Here is a 20040-nt window from a genome sequence, read left to right as displayed (position 1 = left end):
CCCGGCCCCACCGGGGCTGCTCCGGAGCCTCCCCGGGCCCCATCGGGGCTGCTCCGGAGCCGGCTCAGTCCCACCGGGACTACTCCGAACCCGGTCCGGGCTTACCGGAGCTGTCCCCGATTCTCCCCGGCCCCACCAGGGCTGCTGCGGACCCGGCACGGCTTCACCGGGGCTGTCCCCGACCGTACCCGGCCCCATTCGGAGCTGCTCCAGACCCGGCCTGGCCCCACCGGGGCTGTCCTCAACCGTCCCCGGCCCCATTCGGAGCTGCTCCAGACCCGGCCCGGTCTCACCGAGGCTGTCCCCGACCTTCCCCGGCCCCACGGAGAACCCCCCTGCCCCACACCTGATCCATTTGCGTTAAAAGCGTTTCCTGCAGGAGAAGGGGAAATCTCCCCCCTGGCACCTGCAGCAGGTGTTTGCCCCTTACCTGCCTGGGCCAGACACCCCCACAGGAGAGTAAAAGAAGGTTTTTAACCCCATTTTCAGCCCAGGCCTTCCCAATGGCATCGACACGACACAGGGGAGATTTTTTAAAAAGCAGCATTGCCAGTAGAGAAAAACCTTGAGCTGGGATTGCCCGTGGATTAGGTGGGACATGGGAGAGGGAAGATCCTGCACCCTTGGACACATCCTAAAGAAATTCTGTCAGAAATCAAGAGGAACACTGGATTTTTTTGACAAACTGGACTTAGCTGAGCTGGCAGGGATTTTAAGCAGAGTAAAGGATGCTGCGACTGAAATACTGAACTGGCATTTATTATCAAAGTCAGACTGTTTACATCTGTCAGGTCAACGAGATGCCACAACTACAAAAAAAGATTGTGCACATGGCATTTCCAATGCAAAAAACCAGTAAAACGGGGCTCCCTCGGTTAAAAAAAGGACTTAAAATTACTCCAGAAAGCAACCAGGTTGGGCTGAACAGCTTTACATCCAGTCAGAGGAGGCGGTGAAGGGGCAGAGGCCGGGTGCAGCCCTGCAGCGGGGCCTAGGCGTTGCGGTCGATCCGCACGTCGATCTCGCGGCCGCGCAGCTGCAGCCCGTTCATCATGCGGCACGCGCGCTCCGCCACCTCCGGAGACTCGAACCGCACCACGCCGCAGCCCTTGGACTTGCCGTTCTCCATCTTGATGTCGGCGTAGAGCACGTGGCCTGGGGGCACAGCAGGGTGAGCCACTCTCCATCCAGTCCCCATTCTCCATATCCCAACGACTGCGCCCCATCTTGGCTCTGGCACTCTCCATCCAATCCCATTTTTCCATCCCAAGGATTGCTCCCCATCTTGGCTTTGGCACTCTCCATCCAATCCCAATTCTCCATATCCCAACGACTGCTCCTCATCTTGGCTTTGGCACTCTCCATCCAATCCCAATTCTCCATATCCCAACGACTGCTCCTCATCTTGGCTTTGGCACTCTCCATCCAATCCCAATTCTCCATATCCCAACGACTGCTCCCCATCTTGGCTCTGGCACTCTCCATCCAATCCCATTTTTCCATCCCAAGGACTGCTCCCCACCTTGGCTCTAGCCCTCTCTATCCAATCCCCATTCTCCATCCCAACGACTGTTCCCCTTGGCTTTGATACTCTCCATCTAATCCCAATTCTCCATCCCAAGGACTGCTCCCCACCTTGGCTGCGGCACTCTCCATCCAGTCCCCATTCTCCATCCCAAGGATTGTCCCCATCCCAAGGACTGCACCCCTTGGCTTTGTCCACTTGGCTCTGGCACTCTCCATCTAATCCCAATTCTCCACCCCAAGGACTGCTCCCCTTGGCTTTGGCACTCTCCATCCAGTCCCAGTTCTCCACCCCAAGGACTGCGCCCCACCCCAGCTTTGGCACTCAGAGCTCTGGGAGGAGCTGGCTCAGGTGTTTGACAGGAGGTGGGTTTATCCCAGCACAGGCTCCACCTCACAGCCCCAAGGCTGGGCTTGGTTCCCATGGAATGGTCTGGGCTAGGAGGGACCTTAAAGAGCACCCAGTGCCACCCAGGGACACCTCCCGCTGCCCCAGGCTGCTCTAAGTCGCGTCCAGCCTGGCTGTGGATACTTCCAGGGATTCAGGGACAGCCACAGCTTCTCTGGGAAATCCATTCCAGGGCCTCCCCACCCTCCCAGCCAGGAATTCCTTCCCAATATCCCATCTGACCCTGCCCTCTGGGTTATTATCTGGCCATTATTCATATTCATTTCTCAGAGTGAGGAAAACAACTCACCACATTCATTGAATTTATCTTTCAGCATTTTCCATGTAAAATCAAAAGGCAGCTGTGGGAAGAGAAGAATAAACCATTACTGAGGCTCTGCTGAACAACCTGCAGGCAGCCCTGCAAAATCCTCAAAACAGAACCCATCCCAGGACAGCCACTGCCATAAACCCACGGATCACCGTCAGCCAGGAGCTCTTCTGATAAGGAAACAGTTTCAACTCCCCCCAAAATTTGGCAGCATCAAGTATTAGACATTGTGATTGGAAACAAAGCATGGATGAGATCAACACATCAGTAACAAGGAATGCCTTGGGTGGGAAAGGGCAGGAGTGGGAAGAGGGGGCAGCACGAAAAGGAGAAGAAAAAAGGGGCACTCACATTTCTCACAAATATCTGACAGGCTTTCCGGGCCACGCCGGGTGCAGGGCCTCCGGCTCCTCCCAGGGACCCTGCAAAATTCCCTGCGAAGTTGCCCCGCTCCATGTCCATGGGCCGCTCAAAGTTGCTGCCCATGGCCAGCCCCATGCGCTCCATCCCTGCCCCCATGCCCTGCCCCATGGGCGGCCCCATCCTCTCCATGTTGGTGGCCCCGATGCGCTCCAGGCCCATCCTGTCCATGGGGGCGGCTCCCATCCTCTCTATCCCGATCCTGTCCATGGGCGGGCCCCCGATGCGCTCCAGCCCCGCGGGCATCCTCTCTATCACCTGCCCCATGCCCGTGCCCATGCCGGCGGGCACCATGCGCTCCAGGCCGATGCCCATCCTATCCATGCCCGCCCCCATGCGCTCCACGCCCGAGCCCATCCTGTCCATGGCGCCGCCCACGCGGTCGATGGCGGCGCCCATGCGCTCGATGCCGAAGCCGATGCCGGAGCCCATGCGCTCGATGCCCGGCCCCATGCGCTCGATGCCCGGCCCCATGCGCTCCAGGTTGGGGGCCAGGTGGTCGATGCCCAGCGGGGCCATGCGCTCCATGCCCGAGCCCATCCGCTCCACGTTGGAGCCCATGCGGTCCAGCACCAGCCCCATCCTGTCTAGCTCCGAGCCCACCCGCTCCATCCCGTGCCCCATGCCGGCCGGGATCCGCTCGATCCCCGAGCCCATCCGATCGATGCCAGGGGCCATCCTCTCGATGCCAGGAATGCTGGCGTTGCCACCACCTGCAACACAACACAGACAGCATCAGCAGCTGGGCAGGGATGCAGAGACCTGAGCGTCTGCTCGCTCTGCTGGGATGAATTCCCATCACTCAGAGCTCCCTCAATCCAGGGCTTTGGGCTTGCAGGATGAGGCAAACTCAGATGCTCAGGTCACACCCCGCCCCTGCAGAGCTGCCCCATTCCTGGGACCCCAAAATAAGGACGTGGAGCTGCTGGAGAGAGTCCAGAGGAGACCCCGGAGCTGCTCCCAGGGCTGGAGCCCCTCTGGAGCTCTGGGAGAGCTGGGGGTGCTCACCTGGAAAAGAAAGGGCTCCAGGGAGAGCTCAGAACCTCTTCCAGGGCCTGAAGGGGCTCCAGGAGAGCTGGAGAGGGACTGGGGACAAGGGAGGGAGGGACAGGACACAGGCAATGGTTCCTTTGATTCTGAAATGTTGTGATTTGGTCATTAAACCAAATTAAATCTGGAAATTGATGGGGGAGCTCTGCCTGCTCAGAGATGTTTGGGTTCAGCTTTGCTCCAGAAATTCTGCGGTTTCATTACTGAGATTGTCCAATATTTCCATGGAACATGCCTGGAAGTTAAATGTGATACAGGCAGCAGGAGAAGCAGGATTTTGTTTTCACTGACAAAAATTAACAACTTCCCAGTAGCATTTAAAAGCCAGACAGCAAATTCCTAGAGCAGATCTAAAATCTGCTTTTATCTGTAAAACCCCCATAATTTTTGTGAGCAGTTCAGGGATGAAAAGCAGGCAGGAAATGGATTTCATTTACTGCACTCACCTATTCCCCTCTCCAGGGTCTCTCCAAAACTCCGGGACATTCCCATCTCATTTCTTCCAAACTCCCTCTCAAATCCCCCTCCCATGGCCCGATCCATCTCTGTGAAGAGGAAGTGGAGAAGTTTGCAGGGGGTTTTATAGCCCCTGAGAGAACATTTTACCACAGGAATCATTTTGAAGCACAGGAAGGTTTCTGTGATTTTCTCTTATCATTTTGTCATGGCTTCAGGAGTCCAAAGCCCCAAGGAAAAGCAGGATTTACCCCAAAAACACGGGAGGCTCTGGGAACTGGACAGAGCCAGAATCTTTCTGAAGAAACCCTGCAAGGTACCATCAATAAATCACTGGGTTTGTACAGCTCAGAGGCCAAAAGGGACTTGGGGACACAACTGGAAAACCCCCAAGTTATTCCCATAAAACTGAGAAGAGGCTTGTGGAAAGAGGGATCCCTCCCAGGGAAGCCAGGAGGACACAAAAAAATCCAGTGCCTACCACTCATCCTGCCCATGTTCATCCCAGCTGGGAAGCGGCCGATGTTCTCCATGCCACCAAAGGGACCTTCCATTCCTAAAAAACAGATTTTCCAGGGATTCTTTAGCAGTGCTTTCCAGCTCCACACTGGAGCTGCTGCCACACAACATTCCCACAGGCACGAGACAACTCCCAACCACCAGTTCCCAAAAAGGGGTTAGGATTTGGGCACAGCATTATAAAAACCATGGAATCACAGAGTGGTTTGGGTTGGGATATTGAGGATCCAGTTGCAACCCCCAGGGATGGCACTTCCAGATCTCCTGAGCCGAGGAAGCACAGGTCATGTTTTATGGGATGTACCCACCCTCCCCACACACCTGCAGCAGACTGAATACCCAAAAAGGAGCAAATTCTTGCTAAATTGATGATGATTCCCCATCACACAAATTCCTGCCACACTCAAACAGCTCAGTCTGCAGGACTTCCACAAAGGCCAAGCTATGAAAGATCAAGAACCGCAGCTTACCTCCCATTTTATTCATTCCAAAGCCCATGCCTTCCATTCCCATTCCTCAAAATAAAAGAGAAAGCTTTATATAGCAGGTGTCATGCAAGAAATTCCAGCCAAAGGCTGCAGAACTCAAACCACACAACACATCCATGGCTTGGGCTGAAGAGCTTACATGGGATAAGTCTGAGGAGATTTCAACATTCCTGCTCAGAAAATCAAGCAGCAAAGGGGAAAAACCCACTGGCATTTCGACATGGAAAGCTGAGTGTGTGCTACTTTTTAGGTGGCTCTTTGAAACTTGTGCTATTTCAACAGATCCTCACCAAAGATTTGCAAGCCCACTAGAGGTGTTAAAAGTGAGAGATGGTTTGGAGTGTCATGGATCTTTGCAGTGTCTGCTGCTCATGCTCAAGAGTCAGAAAATGAGAGCTGTGTCTTGACCACAGTGAAAAAAAAATAAAAATGGAGCAGTTGGTTAAATTCAAGTTTCCATTATCAAGCTGAACAAAAAAAAAAACTCATTTGGCTTTAACATTCCTAAGAAACTACCAACTTTTTGGGGAGGCAAACAAGCTATCTACCTTCTACACAGCTTAAAGCTCTCATGAAACAAAAGCATAGGAGTAATCTTCTTACCTCCAGGTCCCATGTTGCCCATTCCCATGCCTTTGTTTAAATGATTTGCATCAATAGGTTGACCTCCAGGTCCTAATCCCATGCCAATACCACCAAGACCATCTGAAGAAAATATTCAGATATCAAAAAAGCCTTCTTTCCATAGTTTGACAAAACAGCAAGTTTTATTTCTTAAGTAATTGACTTTCATTCTCCAAAAAAAGCTTGCTGTGTCCCCCCTGTGGGGTGTGTACTGAAAGCAGGGAAGTGTGGAACAAATCAAGAGTAGATGTGTCTTGAAATAGGCTAAAAACTATCTCCAATTATTTGGTTTCATCTTTAAATTTCCATTTCTTACTGCTGAGAAAACTTGGTTTGGAGCTGACTCCTGAAAAATAACTGGCTAGAACACTGCTTCATTTGGGCAAAGTCCTCAGCTGAGGAGGGTGGAGTGGGCAATTTGGGAGAAGATCCCCTAAATGTGTGCACAGTTCTCACCTCCACCTCTGCCAGGGTTGGCCCCTTGCAGGGGAGAACTGAAGCACCTACAGATCAATGACAGCCACCAATGGAATTGCGAGCACACAGCCAGCCTCTCTCTGAGCAAACACAACACGGCATTCCCAGCATGGAGCTGAATCTTCCTTAAGGATTCCCCAGCCCAAAGAAAGAAGAAAAAGCCCTTTTGTTTCCTGAAGCAGGAAGAAAGTTCTCTGCTTGGCACAAACACCAGCTCATGGCATCCTCTGCCTGCAGGATTCCCTCGTTTCCAGCTCAGCACTGAACACAGGAGTGTTGAATCTTGTTTTAAAACAGCACAAGGTCCCCCTTCCCCGCCCCAGTAAAGGCCAAAATCCAGGCTTCCAGAGGGATTTAGGGAGTTTTACACCAAGGTAGTGGAATTGGAACCCAATGACTTTGTCCTGGAGAGAGGAACATCCTTACAGTGATGCTGCTGCTGAGGAAGGCCTTGACAGGCACTGAAAGCTGAACTAGGGAGGGACTAATTAATGATCATTAATAAAGGGTAATTTAGCAGCACACAACAGGTCTGGTTCCCAGGAAGAAAACAGCATCTGTCTGAATTCAGAGAATCCCAGAATCCCAGACTGGTTTGGGTTGGAAGGGACCTTAAAGCTCATCCACTCCCAGCCCCTGCCCTTCCACAGCCCAGGCTGCTCAGGACAATTCAAATTCCACCAACAGCCCCAATTTAGCCGCATTTGAACAAATTCAGCCTCCAGCTCTTCCAGTCCCAACTCTTCTCTTCAGTATTGCAGTATCTCATCCCAGCATGGTCGAGGTTAGGAGGGGCCTTTGAAGGGCCTGAGCTCAGCCCAGGCTGCTGAGCCCAGATCACATCCACAGCTTTGGGGTATTCCCAGGGATGGAGACTCCACAGGAGCTCTGAGCAACCCAGTCACCCTCCCAGGAATGTTTCCTTACATCCACGTGGAGTCTGTGGATTTCCACTGCTGGTTTAGACTTGATCTTTTAGTTCATTCAAATTCCAAGTTGGAAGGAGCAGCTTGGGGCAGCCAATTATCCTGAATTTTCATCTCCTGGGTTTTTGGTTGATGCTTTCTGCATCCTGCACCTCCAAGAAGAGCCTGGTCCCCTCTTCTTTCCATATTTAATACACTGATAAGATCTCCTTTGGAAATTTGAAGGCCTGGAAGGCTCCCAGGTCCTGAATTCAGCCCTTCCAATTTAAGGGAAAACATTCCACTCCCAGAGAAGGAGGTACTGACTGATTCACTGTATTTCCATTAAATCCCACTATTCATAGAAGGCACTGAGATCTTGGAATTGCAATGGAGAGCTCTGGAAGCCTTGAGAAGGTGAATGTTTTAAGACAAGCTTCTGGCCATGAGCTGAAAGAAGTATCCAAAAAATCACTGAGCAGCTCTTCTTCACTATTCCCCCTTCTGAAATGATTCAGGAATTTGGATCCCAGTTTTCCAGTCTGAACCAGAGTTTTACTGGGGCTGGGACTGGCTCCCAGGTGCTGAACAGCCAAATAAAAAGCAGAAGATGTTGAATCATGCAGGAGACACTTACGAGGGAGTTGTTGGGGTCGCTCTGGAGGGAAGAAATCTCCTTTGGGGAAGGCTCGTTCGTCCTAAAAGGAATTCAACACATTAAAGCTGGCAAGGAAAGCAGGAAATTATTTCCTGATTCTTTAAACTTTGAATTCAAATACAGAAATTTCAAGTTAAAGCAGTCTTGACTGTAGTTTTGTCTGTTAGCAAAATAAACTGAATTATCCCTGATTGCATAAATTCAGCAGGCAACAGGCAAATCACACGTTTCCCCCTCTGGATTTTGATCCAGCCTTGAAACCACAAATTCTTCCCAAATCAGGAGTGCATTCTCAGGTCAGTGGGAATGGGAGTGTTCTCACCATTTTGACATGCATGGGTCTGTCAAAGAGCAGCTGCCCATTGAACATCGCTGGGGGTCGTTAAGGATCATTGTTCAAGCATTGAGTGCTCTCACAGGGAGCACAAAAACATCCTCAGAAAATCCCATCTCCTCAGTTATCATTCAGATTACCCCAAATCCTTCTGCCTTCTCAAAAACTAAAAACCCTTGAAATCTAAAAATACTGAACATTCAAAAAAAGGCTTTTTGAAATTAAAAAAAAAAGATAAAAACACATTTCTGGGTAAGATTAAGTTCACAAAGAGATACAAAACGTAACTCTAAGTCAGCCCAAGTGTTTAAATGTTTCCTCAGTCACTTTATCCACTGAAAACAGGAGAAAACAGAGAAAAGCTCCACAGCAACAACACATGCTGTCCTGTGCCATGACAGCAAATCCTCTGCCCAACTCTGGCTCCCACAAGGTTTAGTGGGTGCAGTGCAGAAGGGAATTAACACTCAAACAGAAACTCTGGGAAAGGAAAGAGGGTTGATTTTCCTCCTTTCCATACCATAACCAGGAGCTGAGAGAGTAATGCCTGGAATTTTATTGCTGTTGGGTTTCTGGGTGGCAAATCATTGCTTGGCCAATGGAAGGAAACAGGAACACACCAGCTCTGTGTGCCTTGGCATGGGGACTTTTTCCTTTCCAGACAAATCTTTTCAGAGAATTGCATTTTTATACTAATTACAACCTAGAGACAGAAACTCGTCTGGGATAGAAGTATCTTTATCCACGTAAGAAAGAGAATTTCCTTTGCTAAAGATCCTGAGCAAACTGCAGCAATTCCTTCAAGATGGAATTTTGTCTCCGTTTTGCTTTTCCTTCCATTTTCCATCCACTACAACTTGACCTTCCCTGCCCTGGCAATATCCTCGTTTGGAATACAATTCCCACTCTGCCCTGCTGTGTTTCCTGGTTCTCTGCCCCATTCCCAGTTTGCTGCCAAGGATACAGATGGCCTGCACGGCCTCGATGGCCTGCTCGAAGGTGACAGTGCCGATGCCCCGGCTCTTGCCGTCCTTGTCCTCCAGGATGTCGGCCCGGACCACCACCCCAGCCATGCTGAACACCTCCTTCAACTTCTTCCAGCCCACCTTGTAGTCCAGCTGGAAAACAGGGCATCGTTGGAAATGCAAGAGAAATTTCCATGAGAAAACAGCTTTAGTGGGCTCCTGTACTTCCCTGGTATTGGCATGAAAGTTGTCAGAGAGCTGAGATAAAATTCAATTGAAATACAGAGTTTTGTTCAAAAATCCCAATTAACAGACACTGAGGTACAACTTAACTGAGAACCTCCTTTGCACAGAAAATCAACAGGACACAGAAGAGCTTTTCCTGGAATTCCCAAGGCTTTTCCTCCCTCAGATTTGCCCCAGCTGAGAGGCTCCCACTGCTGGATTTGCAGCAGGGGGTGCCCAGCACTCACGTTGGCCACGAAGACGGTGCTGCCGAGGCGGCCGGCCTGCAGGGCGTGGATGATCTCGTTGGGGATGTTGGGGTTGTTCAGGATGCTGGGGGGGATGTTGATCATGCCAGGGCCACCAGGGCCAGGCCCGATGCCCATCCCTCCTGCTGCCATCACCTTCTGCATGGCCCTCCTGGCGTGCTCCCCGTCGGGGTCCTGGGGAACACACACACACACAAACTCAGATCAGATCCCACATCCACCATGGTCAGTTCCTCAACAGGCACAGACAGGAGGTTTTCCCTTTATCCCAGGATATCTGCTCCCTAAGCTCTCCCAGCCAACTGCTTCCCTTTCTCTGTCAGTCAATTTATGTTATTTTAGCCAACATGCAGCACACTTTATCATTTAAATGGCACCTTTATTATTGGTACCCTTTAATAATAAATTTATTCCTCTCCAGGCATTTCCCTGGTTTCCAAGGTGTTTATCCATCATTAATACCAACAACAAACCTCTGTGACACTGTTCCAAACCCTGATAAACCCCCAGTGCCACTGGAGAGCATCTGGAATGAACTTCCAGGACTGGCTGTCAACAGCAAAGCCACTAAAATGAAATCTTTGAGGTATTCCAGGAAAGAGCTGATTCTATGGAATTGTTGGAGGAATCCATTCATTCTGATGTAGAATTCAAAGGGAAGTTTGTAAAGAACAAACATGGAGGTTTCTGTGTCAAATCATTAACAAAGGAACTGCAATTAAAGCCAAACTCCTGCTATGTCCTCACATCAAGTTTAGTCTTGATAATCACAAGTTCAGCAGTGGTTAAAACGATTAGAAAAAGGTTGACTGGGGTTTTTTATCCTATTTAAGTCCTGCTTTCTGTCCATGATCCTCTGAGTCAGCCCTAAACCTTTAACAAGAACTCCCCCTTCCCCCTCCACCCCTGCCAGAACAGATCCCCCCCTTACTTCTTTCACTTTCAGGGGTCTCCCACCAAGACTGTGCTTGTTCAGAACTTCAGCAGCCTTTCTCATGCTCTCCTCCATCTTGAACTCAACCACCCTGTGGGGACACAAGCACAGCTCAGGGTGTTTTGTTTGAAGAAGTCTCCTTGGATTTCTGGTGAAATCAGACTGAACTTGGAAAAATTCAGAGTGAACTTACGCGCATCCCTGGCGAGGTGATTTCCCAGGGCAGTCACAGGGAGGAGGGAAAAGAGAAGAAAGAAAGTCAGTGAAAGCTCAAATCACTCATAAATATTTTATTATTAAAGCCAAATCACATCAGTCAAGCCCTACCAGCGAAAATAAATGTAACCTTACACAGGCAAGCCTCCAATAGTGGAATTCCATAACTTCTTATGCCTTAACAGGATTAACCTGGGGTCTCTGAGGTTGTAACAAACACTAAATCCCGACTCTCCAAGAAATACCACACGCTTCCTGTGACCTGCTTTTCCCTGGCATACAGCAAAACCCTCCACACTCTCACCCTAAATCCATATCCTTCAGGACACTTAGGAGTGCTCCTATTGTCTTCCCTGATCCTGGACTCAAGGCCCATTTAAATTTAGGAATTTACCTCGCTCTACTGGCCCAGGACATGGAGTTTGCAGCACCTGCTGTTGCACCCTGGCCCTTCCAAACTCAGCCAACCACTCGAGTGACTTTTCCAAAGCACAGGAATATTCCAGAGCCCTGTCCTGCCTGCTGGGCTCCAGGGTCACACGGCCAACGCCAACGGCACGCAGGGAACAGCTCCTGACTGCAGAGCCCACCCCACCTCCTCCCATCCCACAGCACTCCTGACCTAGAGCCACTGCACATCCACACTCTGAGCCTCCCTGGCCTTCTGTCCAGCACACAGAAACATTTCAGGTAGAAAATCCACAAAGAAACTCTCAAACACTTACCCTTGACTTTCCTTCAGCGTCCATTAAGAGCTCCACGTATGTTACCTCACCAACTACAAATCAGATTCCAGACGACACAGATACCAAGGGAGAAAAGCCAAGAAAACAATGGGAATTTAGAACAATCAACAACCGTGTATGGAGCCTCTGCCTTATAAGAAAGCCCAGAAACACTCCACGTTCTCTAGACCACAAAACTGGACAATTACAGGTATGCAGTAAAGGCTTCAAGCACTTTAATATGTTCTTGGTTTTCCTCCACCTCAAAAGCCAGAGATTTCCACAGTTCCCTGGATCTTTAGCGCCCACTCCTTACCTGAGGCAATCCAAACCCATGGGAAAGGCTGCAGGAACAAGTTTCCTTCACTTGCCACAGGATGCAGTCCTGGCTCCAAAATCCACAATTTCAAGTGACTTGTTTTTTCTCAGGATTTAAGACAAAAAGGGAGTCACACTGAACCAACAGATCAAGAGACCTGCCTGCTATTTATTTTAACAGGTTTTCATTAAGTCAGAAAAAATTCTATTTTAGCATTAAAATCTGCTACATGCGCTCTCAAGTCAAAACTGTCAATAGCAAAAGGCAAAAGTCCATGGAAAACTCCACCTGCCCCTTTCCTCACAGGACTTGGATTGCCTCTCTAGGACCAAATAACCCTGGCAGGGACCTCCAGAATGCAACTACCCAAATGGCTGCTGCCTTTGAAGGGACTGGCATACAGAAGAATGGAATAAACACTCTTTTTTTTTTTTTTTTCCTTTTATTTTTCCTTTCTGGTTTTAGAAGTCCTAGGGTTTAAATTTAAACCAGGAGGACTCCAAGCTGCATTATCTGTATAGTGGAATGTTTCATTTGTGGGAAACCACGAGCCAGTTGAGTATGAGTAGTTTCACTGGAGCAAGGAACTGGGGTTTCACAGGACTCTGCCAGGGACAGAGGGAGGTGTTCAGCCTGACCTCCCCCAGGCCCAGCAATTTACAGGACACTGGGTATCACTGTGGAAAACTGACAGCCTGGAAGGGCTCTCTTGAAGCTGGAAAAAGAGGAATGCTTAACAAAACCACAGACTTGTAATCTCCATCTCTTATTTTAAACAATAATTTAGCAGTTAGAGCATTCCAGCCAGAGAACAGGATGAACAGCTCTGATCCACTCCTGCTTTTGAGAGGACAATGTTTGAGGCTGGAAAAGGCTGACAAGTCCCTCTGAAAGGGACTCCACTGGAGTGTCCATTATCATCCACAGCTCCAGCAGCTCCATCCATGTTGGTATCAAGCCTAACAAGGAATTCCAGTCTGTAATCCCCCTGAGCTCCTGCAGCACACGTGGGATTGTTCCCAAGGAGTCCCGGGGGGTTCAGCACTGCCACAAGGTTCTGACGCCATCCAGCTCAACAGCAGCAGCCAGAGTCCAAGCACACCTGGGGCAGGGATGCCAACAGATTCACCAATTCTTCCCAGGTGAGCTCCACTCCAAAATCTCTCTGAGCCACAGCTTCCAGGTCTGGCACTCCCCGAAGCTGTGGAGCCCCCGGAGCGAGGGCTCTCCTCTCCCAGCCACTTCACCTACAGCTCCTCACAAACAGCTCCCAAAGGAGCTTGCCAAGCTTGAGGATATCCAATACAATTGAACATCTGCTCTTGTAACCAATCCCTGACTCTGAACCACAAGATCTCCAGAAATCTCTTAGGAAGTTGAGTCCTTGCCAGTTTTGCTCAGAACTTCCTGCTGGAGCCTTAAAGCCCCATGAAAATCCCAATATCCAGCCTGAAGTAGCTGCTTTGCTTTAAAGGACAGCTGATCTTCCTGAAGAGCTCAGTTGCAGAACAGCAGGAGAGGGGAAAGACACACTCAGTGCAACAGTTCTGAGCCAAGACATAGCCCAGAACCACTGCCATGAAAATGCATAAATTTCACCTTAAACTGTGTAAAAGGAGCCAACCCAGTCCCTCTGCCAGGAGAACATCATCTGTGGCTGGCAAATGAATTTTGTTTTAAGAAGCTAGGCTGGGTCACATTTTATTTGGAATTTTGGGTTTTTTTCTAGACCCCAAACCACAGGATGCTATGGAAAAGTACCAGGAGCAGATATCCATGTGCTAGACCAGGATAAATGCCCTGTGGTCCTGGCAGGATTTCCTTCTGCCAGAGAACAGCTGGATTCTGTCAGGGAACATCCCATAGCCACAAGTGGAGAAACTTCATCCAAGCATAAAAACTGTTACTTCAGGAGCTTCCCAAGGGAGGAAACTTCCAAAAAACACTGGCTCCAAGGTTTAATTAAGGAACTGCAGGTTTAATTAAGGAACATGTTCCCCACTGTGTCTTTAAGACTCAATGTAGAGGAGACTGATGTATGGATTTATTTAAACTTCACACTTAAAGTCTGGAAATGCAGCTTTTCCCAAACCAAGAGACTGGAGCAGAATTTACTGCAATAACCAGAAATCCAAACTGAAGAAAGCTTCAGAGTTATTTATCACAGTCAGTATTTTTTATCCTCTTTAAAACTTTGTATCGCTTCCCAAAGTTTATCAGTACAGAAAATGCCAATGTTCAAGCTGGGCTGCTCCAGCAGAATTCCAGTACTCTGCAGGGCCTGACCAGGAAGCTCAGATCAGGATTCACAGGGTGACCTGAGGCCTGAAGACACATCTGGGAACTCCCCAGAACACGTTCAGACAGAAATAACAACTTTAGGTTGGGCAATTTGATTTTAACAGTTTGTGACAAACCAAAGAGCTCTGAGAGGTGTGAAAGGTGCAGAGAGGGAAGTGGGAGCAAGCACAGAACTGGGACAGGGGAAATGTTCCGTAGCAGTTATTCCTTGGCCTCCAGGGCCAAAAGTAAATACTAAACATGGAAGGAAAACCCCAAAGTGGCTGGATGTCTCCTCATCTTCTGAAGAACAAGTGATCCAAGAGGATCAAAAAGCTTCACACTCCCAGTGTGAGGCAAAGCAGAGCTGGCCACAGCTCTTCCCTCATTTACAGGCAAAAGCTTGGGACAGGCAACCCCTGAAAAGTTACAGGGAAGAGAAGAGGAGCAAGTTTTACACATGCAAAGCTTTGGCTGAAAAGGGAGAAGGAAAGCCTTCCCAAAGCAGACAGCAGTCAGCAATTCTGTCACAGATGGGGAAGGGAAACTTCCCTTTTGCTAGAGAACACCCAGACAAAGTGGTGATTTAGGCTCTTGAAGAGCTCAGGCAGCAGAGGGAGTGAAAAGCTCCCTGCACCCAGGGAAGGGCTGAGATTCCTTGGAAAGATGGTGAAAGCCCAAGGGAAACAGAGCAACTCAGAGACTTCAGCAAATGGAAGGGGGAAGAGGCCAAGGGCAGAACAGCACATTCCTTCCCCATCCCTCCCTCCCTGGCTCCCCAGAACTCCACACTGTGACCAAATCCTGAGGACTCTGCAGTGAGGTAACACCTTGTGTCTGCCAGCAAAACGAGGGAGTTCCAAACAAGAACATCTCTTCATTCCATTACCAACATTCCCACTGCATACCTGTAATTGAGTTTCTCCAACCAATCCACTGGGATGCCCGAGCCACGGCGTGGGGAGAGAGAGAGAGAGAGAGAGGTGGCACCTGGAGCAGCCTGGCCACTCTCAGGCTGCAGGAACAGCAGCAGCTGCTGCACACACGGCACCTCCCCGAGCTGAGCTCCTGCTGCTACAGCCCCTTCTGCACGGGGCCCAGCCCTGCAGAGCCCTCACACACCCAGGGTTTCCCCTTGGGCACAGAATTCCACCTGCTCCCAGAGCCTGGGACGTTTGGCCTGGCATTCTTACGCTTCCAAAGCAAGAATTCCAACGGGTCGGGGTTTTCCTGGGGCTTGGAACTGCTCTGCCTCGGGGCAAGGAATGAGCAAGGCCGAGCACAGCACGAGAGCAGCAGTTTGGGAGAAGTCCAGAACAACTCCATGGCAAGTCCAAACTGTTGGATTCATCAGCAGTGCCAAACCCCAGGAATGATCCCAGTTTGAGCAGGACAAGCCCTGCAGCCAGAAGGAAAAGGCTCCAACGTTCCCCTAGGAGCATCTGCTGGAATGAGCAGCTGAACAGCCCGGCAGGAAACAATCTCAGCCGGGCCTCTGCCATCCACGGGACCTGGAGAGCAACCACCAGACACTGGGAACGGGATTCCACGCAGCACAGAGAGTTGGACATCTCCACACCCGGAACACCAACGGATCTGGGGCAGCCACGGGGCAGTGAGGGGTCCATCCATAATCAGGGCCTGTTCAAGCTGCCCTTGAGGCTGACACCGTTGCCATGGCACAAAACCACTGCCGGCTCTCAAACAGCCCCTAATTAGGGAAGCTCCCAGTGCCTCCCAGTCTGTTCCACAGACTCATTCCCTTTTGCCTCCGAAGACAAACAATTGAAACCCTTTGGAACTTTGTTTTTCCCTTCTTTAGGCCACACCTCCAACACCTGAACTGCCAGTCCTTGCCCAGCTCCAGCACAATGACCGCTTCCCATGACCCTGGGCTGATGCTCTGTATCCAGAAGTGCCCCACAGGAAATGTTGTGCTGTTACTCTGAACTTGGTTCAGACATTTTAAGGCTGGAGAAGCCAAGGATTTTCTTGCCACTCCACTGCACTTCCAAGGTGACTTGAAAACTAGAAAGATGGGCACCAGCCTGAAGAAATGACACTAATTTAGACTTGTCACTACCTGAGTATTCAGCTCAATCTCTTCATCTTCCTCAACAGACGAAGATGTTCAGGTCAGCAAAGGCAGCTCCCATCCACATGGGAATTAAAGGGAATTGTGGAAGGGGGAACACCACAAACCTGATTTCCAAAGCCCTGATTCTGCTGCAGCACATGCCAAAGCACCAAGCTGATTTTGCAGGTCACCCTTAAATACACTGAACTGCGACCAATGGCAGAATGGCTCTTGAAGCCAGCCCAAACCCCTCTGAATTTGGGGATACAGCTGGATATCCACACACCAGAGCAGGACATAACCACCTGAATGCCCAAAAAACATTAAAATGCTTCAGAAAATTCTGCTGCGCTTCAAGGCTAAAATCTGCTGAAAGCCTGGGGTTGGATCCCTAAGGAAAACACTGCTAATCCTGGGATGAGGCTCTATCAGCTGCACACCACAGGCCTCCACAGGAACATCCCCTGGAAGGCTGCCAGGGACGGATGTTGTGCAACACCCAGAAGGCTTCGGGAAGAGCTTTTCCAAACTCTTGTGGCCAAGTGCACCCAGAGGTGCAAGTGCTGAGCTACAGACAGAGCCAGGCACGGGCTGGAGCACAGGACAGCCTCTCCACCTGAGCTGCACTTTACCTTTCTCTTTGACCAGGTCCTTCAGCGACTGCCACTTGACGTCGAAGGGGATGTTGGTGATGAAGGCTCGGTACCTCTTGGCGGGGTTGGCGTAGGGCTCGAAGCGGTTCCCTCCCCTCTTCATCCCCTTCTCCTTCTTCTTCTCATTCGGGGTCGGGCGCTCGCCTTCGCTGCAAGGAGAGAAGCCCTGTGAGCTGCTGGGGATGGAGCAGCGCCACCACCTCCAGGGGGAACAAAACCAGAGCTGAATCACTGAGTCCCAGAGGAGTTTGGGTGGGAAGGGAAAAGCCCAGACCATCTTGAAAGGAAAAAAAACCAAACCAAGGGAACACAAAAGCTTTCAGCCTCAGTCTTACATAATTCTCTTCACTAATCCAATTAATTTCCTTGCTCACTCAGTGCTGCTGGTGAAGATGCACCAACACATCTTGAGGAGGAATTCAGAACACATCAGATAAAGAAACTGAAGTTCCTACAATCTCTCTGTCCTGAGCTTTTCCCAACCTAGCATCCGTGCAGCCCTGCAAATCCCAGGTCAGAAATCCCAGCTCCATCCCTTCAGGGCCATTTCAATCCACAATAAGAAAAGTTTAGTTAAAAGCTACTTTATTATCTCTTTTCACTTAGGATTTTTTCTCTATCTTCTTCTGACATTTTGGGTTTAGGTTACTTTTTATTTTTTTAATTTTTTTTTTAGATCAGGGAGGATTAATATTTCACAAAGCTTTCATTATCTAAGAAGGGGTTAAAAGTTTCAGGCTCCTAGGATGGTTGAAATCTCAGTCTAGAACTTTAACTCTGAACAGACACAACAGCCTGCAGGGAAAAAGGAAATTAAGAATGTAGAGGCCTCTGAGAGTTTATATCTGAGTGTGTTCCCTGCTCCTATCACCCAGCAGCCAAAGCTTCTCCAGATACAGCGATGGGAATTTGCCAGTCTTTCTCTCACTGAATTTTTTTTGAAGTTTCTTAATTAATGAAACAATTTAGAACTCCAAAATTAGACTTGAAATAGGACAATCCTTTTCCCACTTTCATTTCTGTTTGGTTGGTGAAGTAACACAAAATGTAGTTGTGTTAAAAGCTGCACTCTGATTTTAGTTGTTATTTCTTAAACTGGATTTCCCCGGGGCCACTGAGAACTTTGGTGTTATCCCTGTGGAAGTGAGGGCTCTGCCACGTGGAGCTGGATATTCCAAACACAACTGCACCTGCAGACACAAACAAATTCCCTGGAGGCATCCCAAATGCAACAGGGTCAGAAAAATCAAAACCACAGCAGAGGGATATCTTTATTTATACTTCCAGGAATGAACTGGCTCCTCATGGAGACAAACTGCTGATTCCATGTTCCCAGGAGTGGTGGGAATAGAATCCAGGGTGGGAACACCCTTCCCTGTCCCTGGGATCAGGGATGTCTCTGCCCCTGCCTGGCTTGAGCTGCACAGTCAAGGAAATTCTGTCAGTATTTTATTGCTCAAAACACAATCTCACTGTTCTTCAATGGAAAAAAAAAAAAAAAAAAAGGATCTTTTTCTCCTAAAGCGACACTTGGAAAGCTGTTGCTGGGCTCGGGAAACACAAATCCAAGCTCGAGTCTGCAACAGGAATCACAGCACACCAGGTTCAACCGGATTCTTATCACCAAGCCAAAAACGCCCTGAGGGAGAGAAGTTCTTTCTATTCCGTGGATTTGGTACCAAAACCGGCTTTGTTAACTGTGGGATTCTCATCGAGCATCCACATGAGGAAGTGAGCAGCAGCTGAGGCTTTTTGCGCCCTCCATCCCCACGTTCACAGAGCCGGAACGGCAGCGCTGCTGATCCTGGTTTAAATTTCTCTAACGTTTTACCGACAGCAGCCACCGGGATTGTGCAACCCCTCCCCGGCACCACCTTAAACTCTCACCCTCGAGGTGTTCGCGCTCCTAAATCCCCTCACGCTCAAATCACCTCCAAACAGGAGCACGCTCGGCTCCAAAGCGTGCAGCGGGGTGAGGGAGGTGCTGAGAGCAACGGAGTTGTTAAAACTTACTGACAGCACAAAAACTAATGAACTTAAACATCCCCACGCCGGCACAGCCTGCTCCCCGCGGGGGAGACTTAAACTCCACCACAGCTCAGCAGCAGCTTTCCCCGAGGGGATGGGGGTGATCCCAGGGCTCCCTGCCCGCCGGGACCGGGCCCAGAGCGGCGCGGGTGCCCCGGAGGCGCCTTTGGAACGGCCCCGCCCGGGATCCCAAGGCGTGCCCAGAAGGAGCGGCGGCCGCAGCGCCAGGAGCGGCCCCGCACCCGTATCGACCTCGCCGCGACCCCTCGCCGGCCCCGCTCCGTCCTGCCGCCCCCAGGCCGGGCCCAAGAGCGGGGAGGCCGCACGCGGCCCCTCGGCCCCACCGGCAGCGCGGCCCCTCACGACCCCCCTACCTCTTGGGGGGCGGCCCCCCCGCGCCGGCCGCCCCGTTGGGCGCTGGCGGAGCCGCCGCTGCCGCCGCGGCCGCCGCCGGGGGCGGCTCCATTTTCCCGGGGGCGCTTTGCGAGGCCGCGGCCGCCGCCATTTCCCAGCGCGTCCTTTGTGTGGGGAGCGCGGGGCACGACGGGACGGCGCCGCAGGCCGGGCCGCCAGGGGGCGCTGCGCTGCGCATGCGCGCGAGGGGGAAACGAGCGGTGGGCGGGGTGGCGGGGAACGGCGCGAGAGCCGCCGCGCATGCGCGGTGGGGCGGCGCCGCCGCCCGCGCCGGCGGTAATGGCGGCTCTGCGCGGCCGCGGTGTGGCGGTGCCGTGCAGGAGGGGCGGGAAGCACCGGGGAGGGAGGATCTGAGAATGCGCAGGGCTGCAGTCACGCGGTGCGGGCGGGGCTGGTGGCAGCGGCACCTGGGACTGCGCGCGCTGGCGGCTGAGGGCATGGAAAGCGCGCTGTACGGAATGGCGGCAATGGCAACGCCGCATGCGCAGTGTGGCGGTGCCGTACAGCATGGCTGCCATAGCTGCGCATGCTCAGTGGAGTGAGCGAAAAAACCAGCTGTAAACTCAAAGTGACTCAGAGACCTGGGTTTTTAGAAAGAAAGTGACATTTTAAACACGAACCAGACTGTTTGGGGACTGTTACCTACATGATGAATATGTGTCATGGGACAGCAGGGGAGACCGGGGCCCACATCCCATGTTGCTGTGAGGAAGCCGAGTTTTCCCAGCCCCAGATCGCAGCCCTGGCGTTGCCCAGCCCCA

At 50.9% G+C, this 20040-nt stretch overlaps 2 protein-coding genes and 1 long non-coding RNA gene across 5 annotated transcripts; all 3 read right to left on the bottom strand.

The window, feature by feature from the left end:
* Positions 1-743: 743 nt before the first annotated feature.
* On the bottom strand, positions 744-10900 carry HNRNPM (heterogeneous nuclear ribonucleoprotein M). 3 transcript variants are annotated; one of them, XM_068174029.1, is made up of 13 exons: positions 10761-10900; positions 10565-10658; positions 9613-9807; positions 9139-9292; positions 8163-8212; positions 7820-7880; positions 5780-5881; positions 5159-5203; positions 4651-4725; positions 4160-4258; positions 2595-3376; positions 2223-2274; positions 744-1155 (listed from the first exon to the last, which is right to left on the bottom strand). In XM_068174029.1, exons 2-13 carry the CDS (start codon positions 10640-10642, stop codon positions 992-994), a joined length of 1857 nt encoding a protein of 618 aa, XP_068030130.1. In that variant the 5' UTR covers positions 10643-10658; positions 10761-10900; the 3' UTR covers positions 744-991. The 3 variants fall into 3 exon arrangements, with proteins under 3 accessions (XP_068030130.1, XP_068030131.1, XP_068030132.1); XM_068174030.1 differs by having other exon boundaries at positions 5780-5878; XM_068174031.1 differs by lacking the exon at positions 5780-5881.
* Positions 6442-7813, bottom strand: LOC137463092 (uncharacterized). Its single transcript, XR_010993845.1, has 2 exons — positions 6926-7813; positions 6442-6895 (listed from the first exon to the last, which is right to left on the bottom strand). It is a non-coding gene; the product is annotated as an uncharacterized lncRNA (long non-coding RNA).
* A 446-nt stretch (positions 10901-11346) lies between the features above and the next one.
* LOC137463091 (heterogeneous nuclear ribonucleoprotein M-like) lies at positions 11347-19418 on the bottom strand. Its single transcript, XM_068174039.1, has 3 exons — positions 19240-19418; positions 16817-16986; positions 11347-11561 (listed from the first exon to the last, which is right to left on the bottom strand). The coding sequence occupies exons 1-3, from the start codon at positions 19368-19370 to the stop codon at positions 11497-11499; spliced, it is 366 nt and encodes a 121-aa protein (XP_068030140.1). The 5' UTR covers positions 19371-19418; the 3' UTR covers positions 11347-11496.
* Between the last annotated feature and the right edge of the window lie 622 nt (positions 19419-20040).

The sequence above is a fragment of the Anomalospiza imberbis genome, chromosome 27 (assembly GCF_031753505.1).
Source record: "Anomalospiza imberbis isolate Cuckoo-Finch-1a 21T00152 chromosome 27, ASM3175350v1, whole genome shotgun sequence".
NCBI lineage: Eukaryota > Metazoa > Chordata > Aves > Passeriformes > Viduidae > Anomalospiza > Anomalospiza imberbis.
The sequence above is the reverse complement of the archived record's forward strand: the minus strand, read 5'-3'. Positions and strand labels throughout refer to the sequence as shown.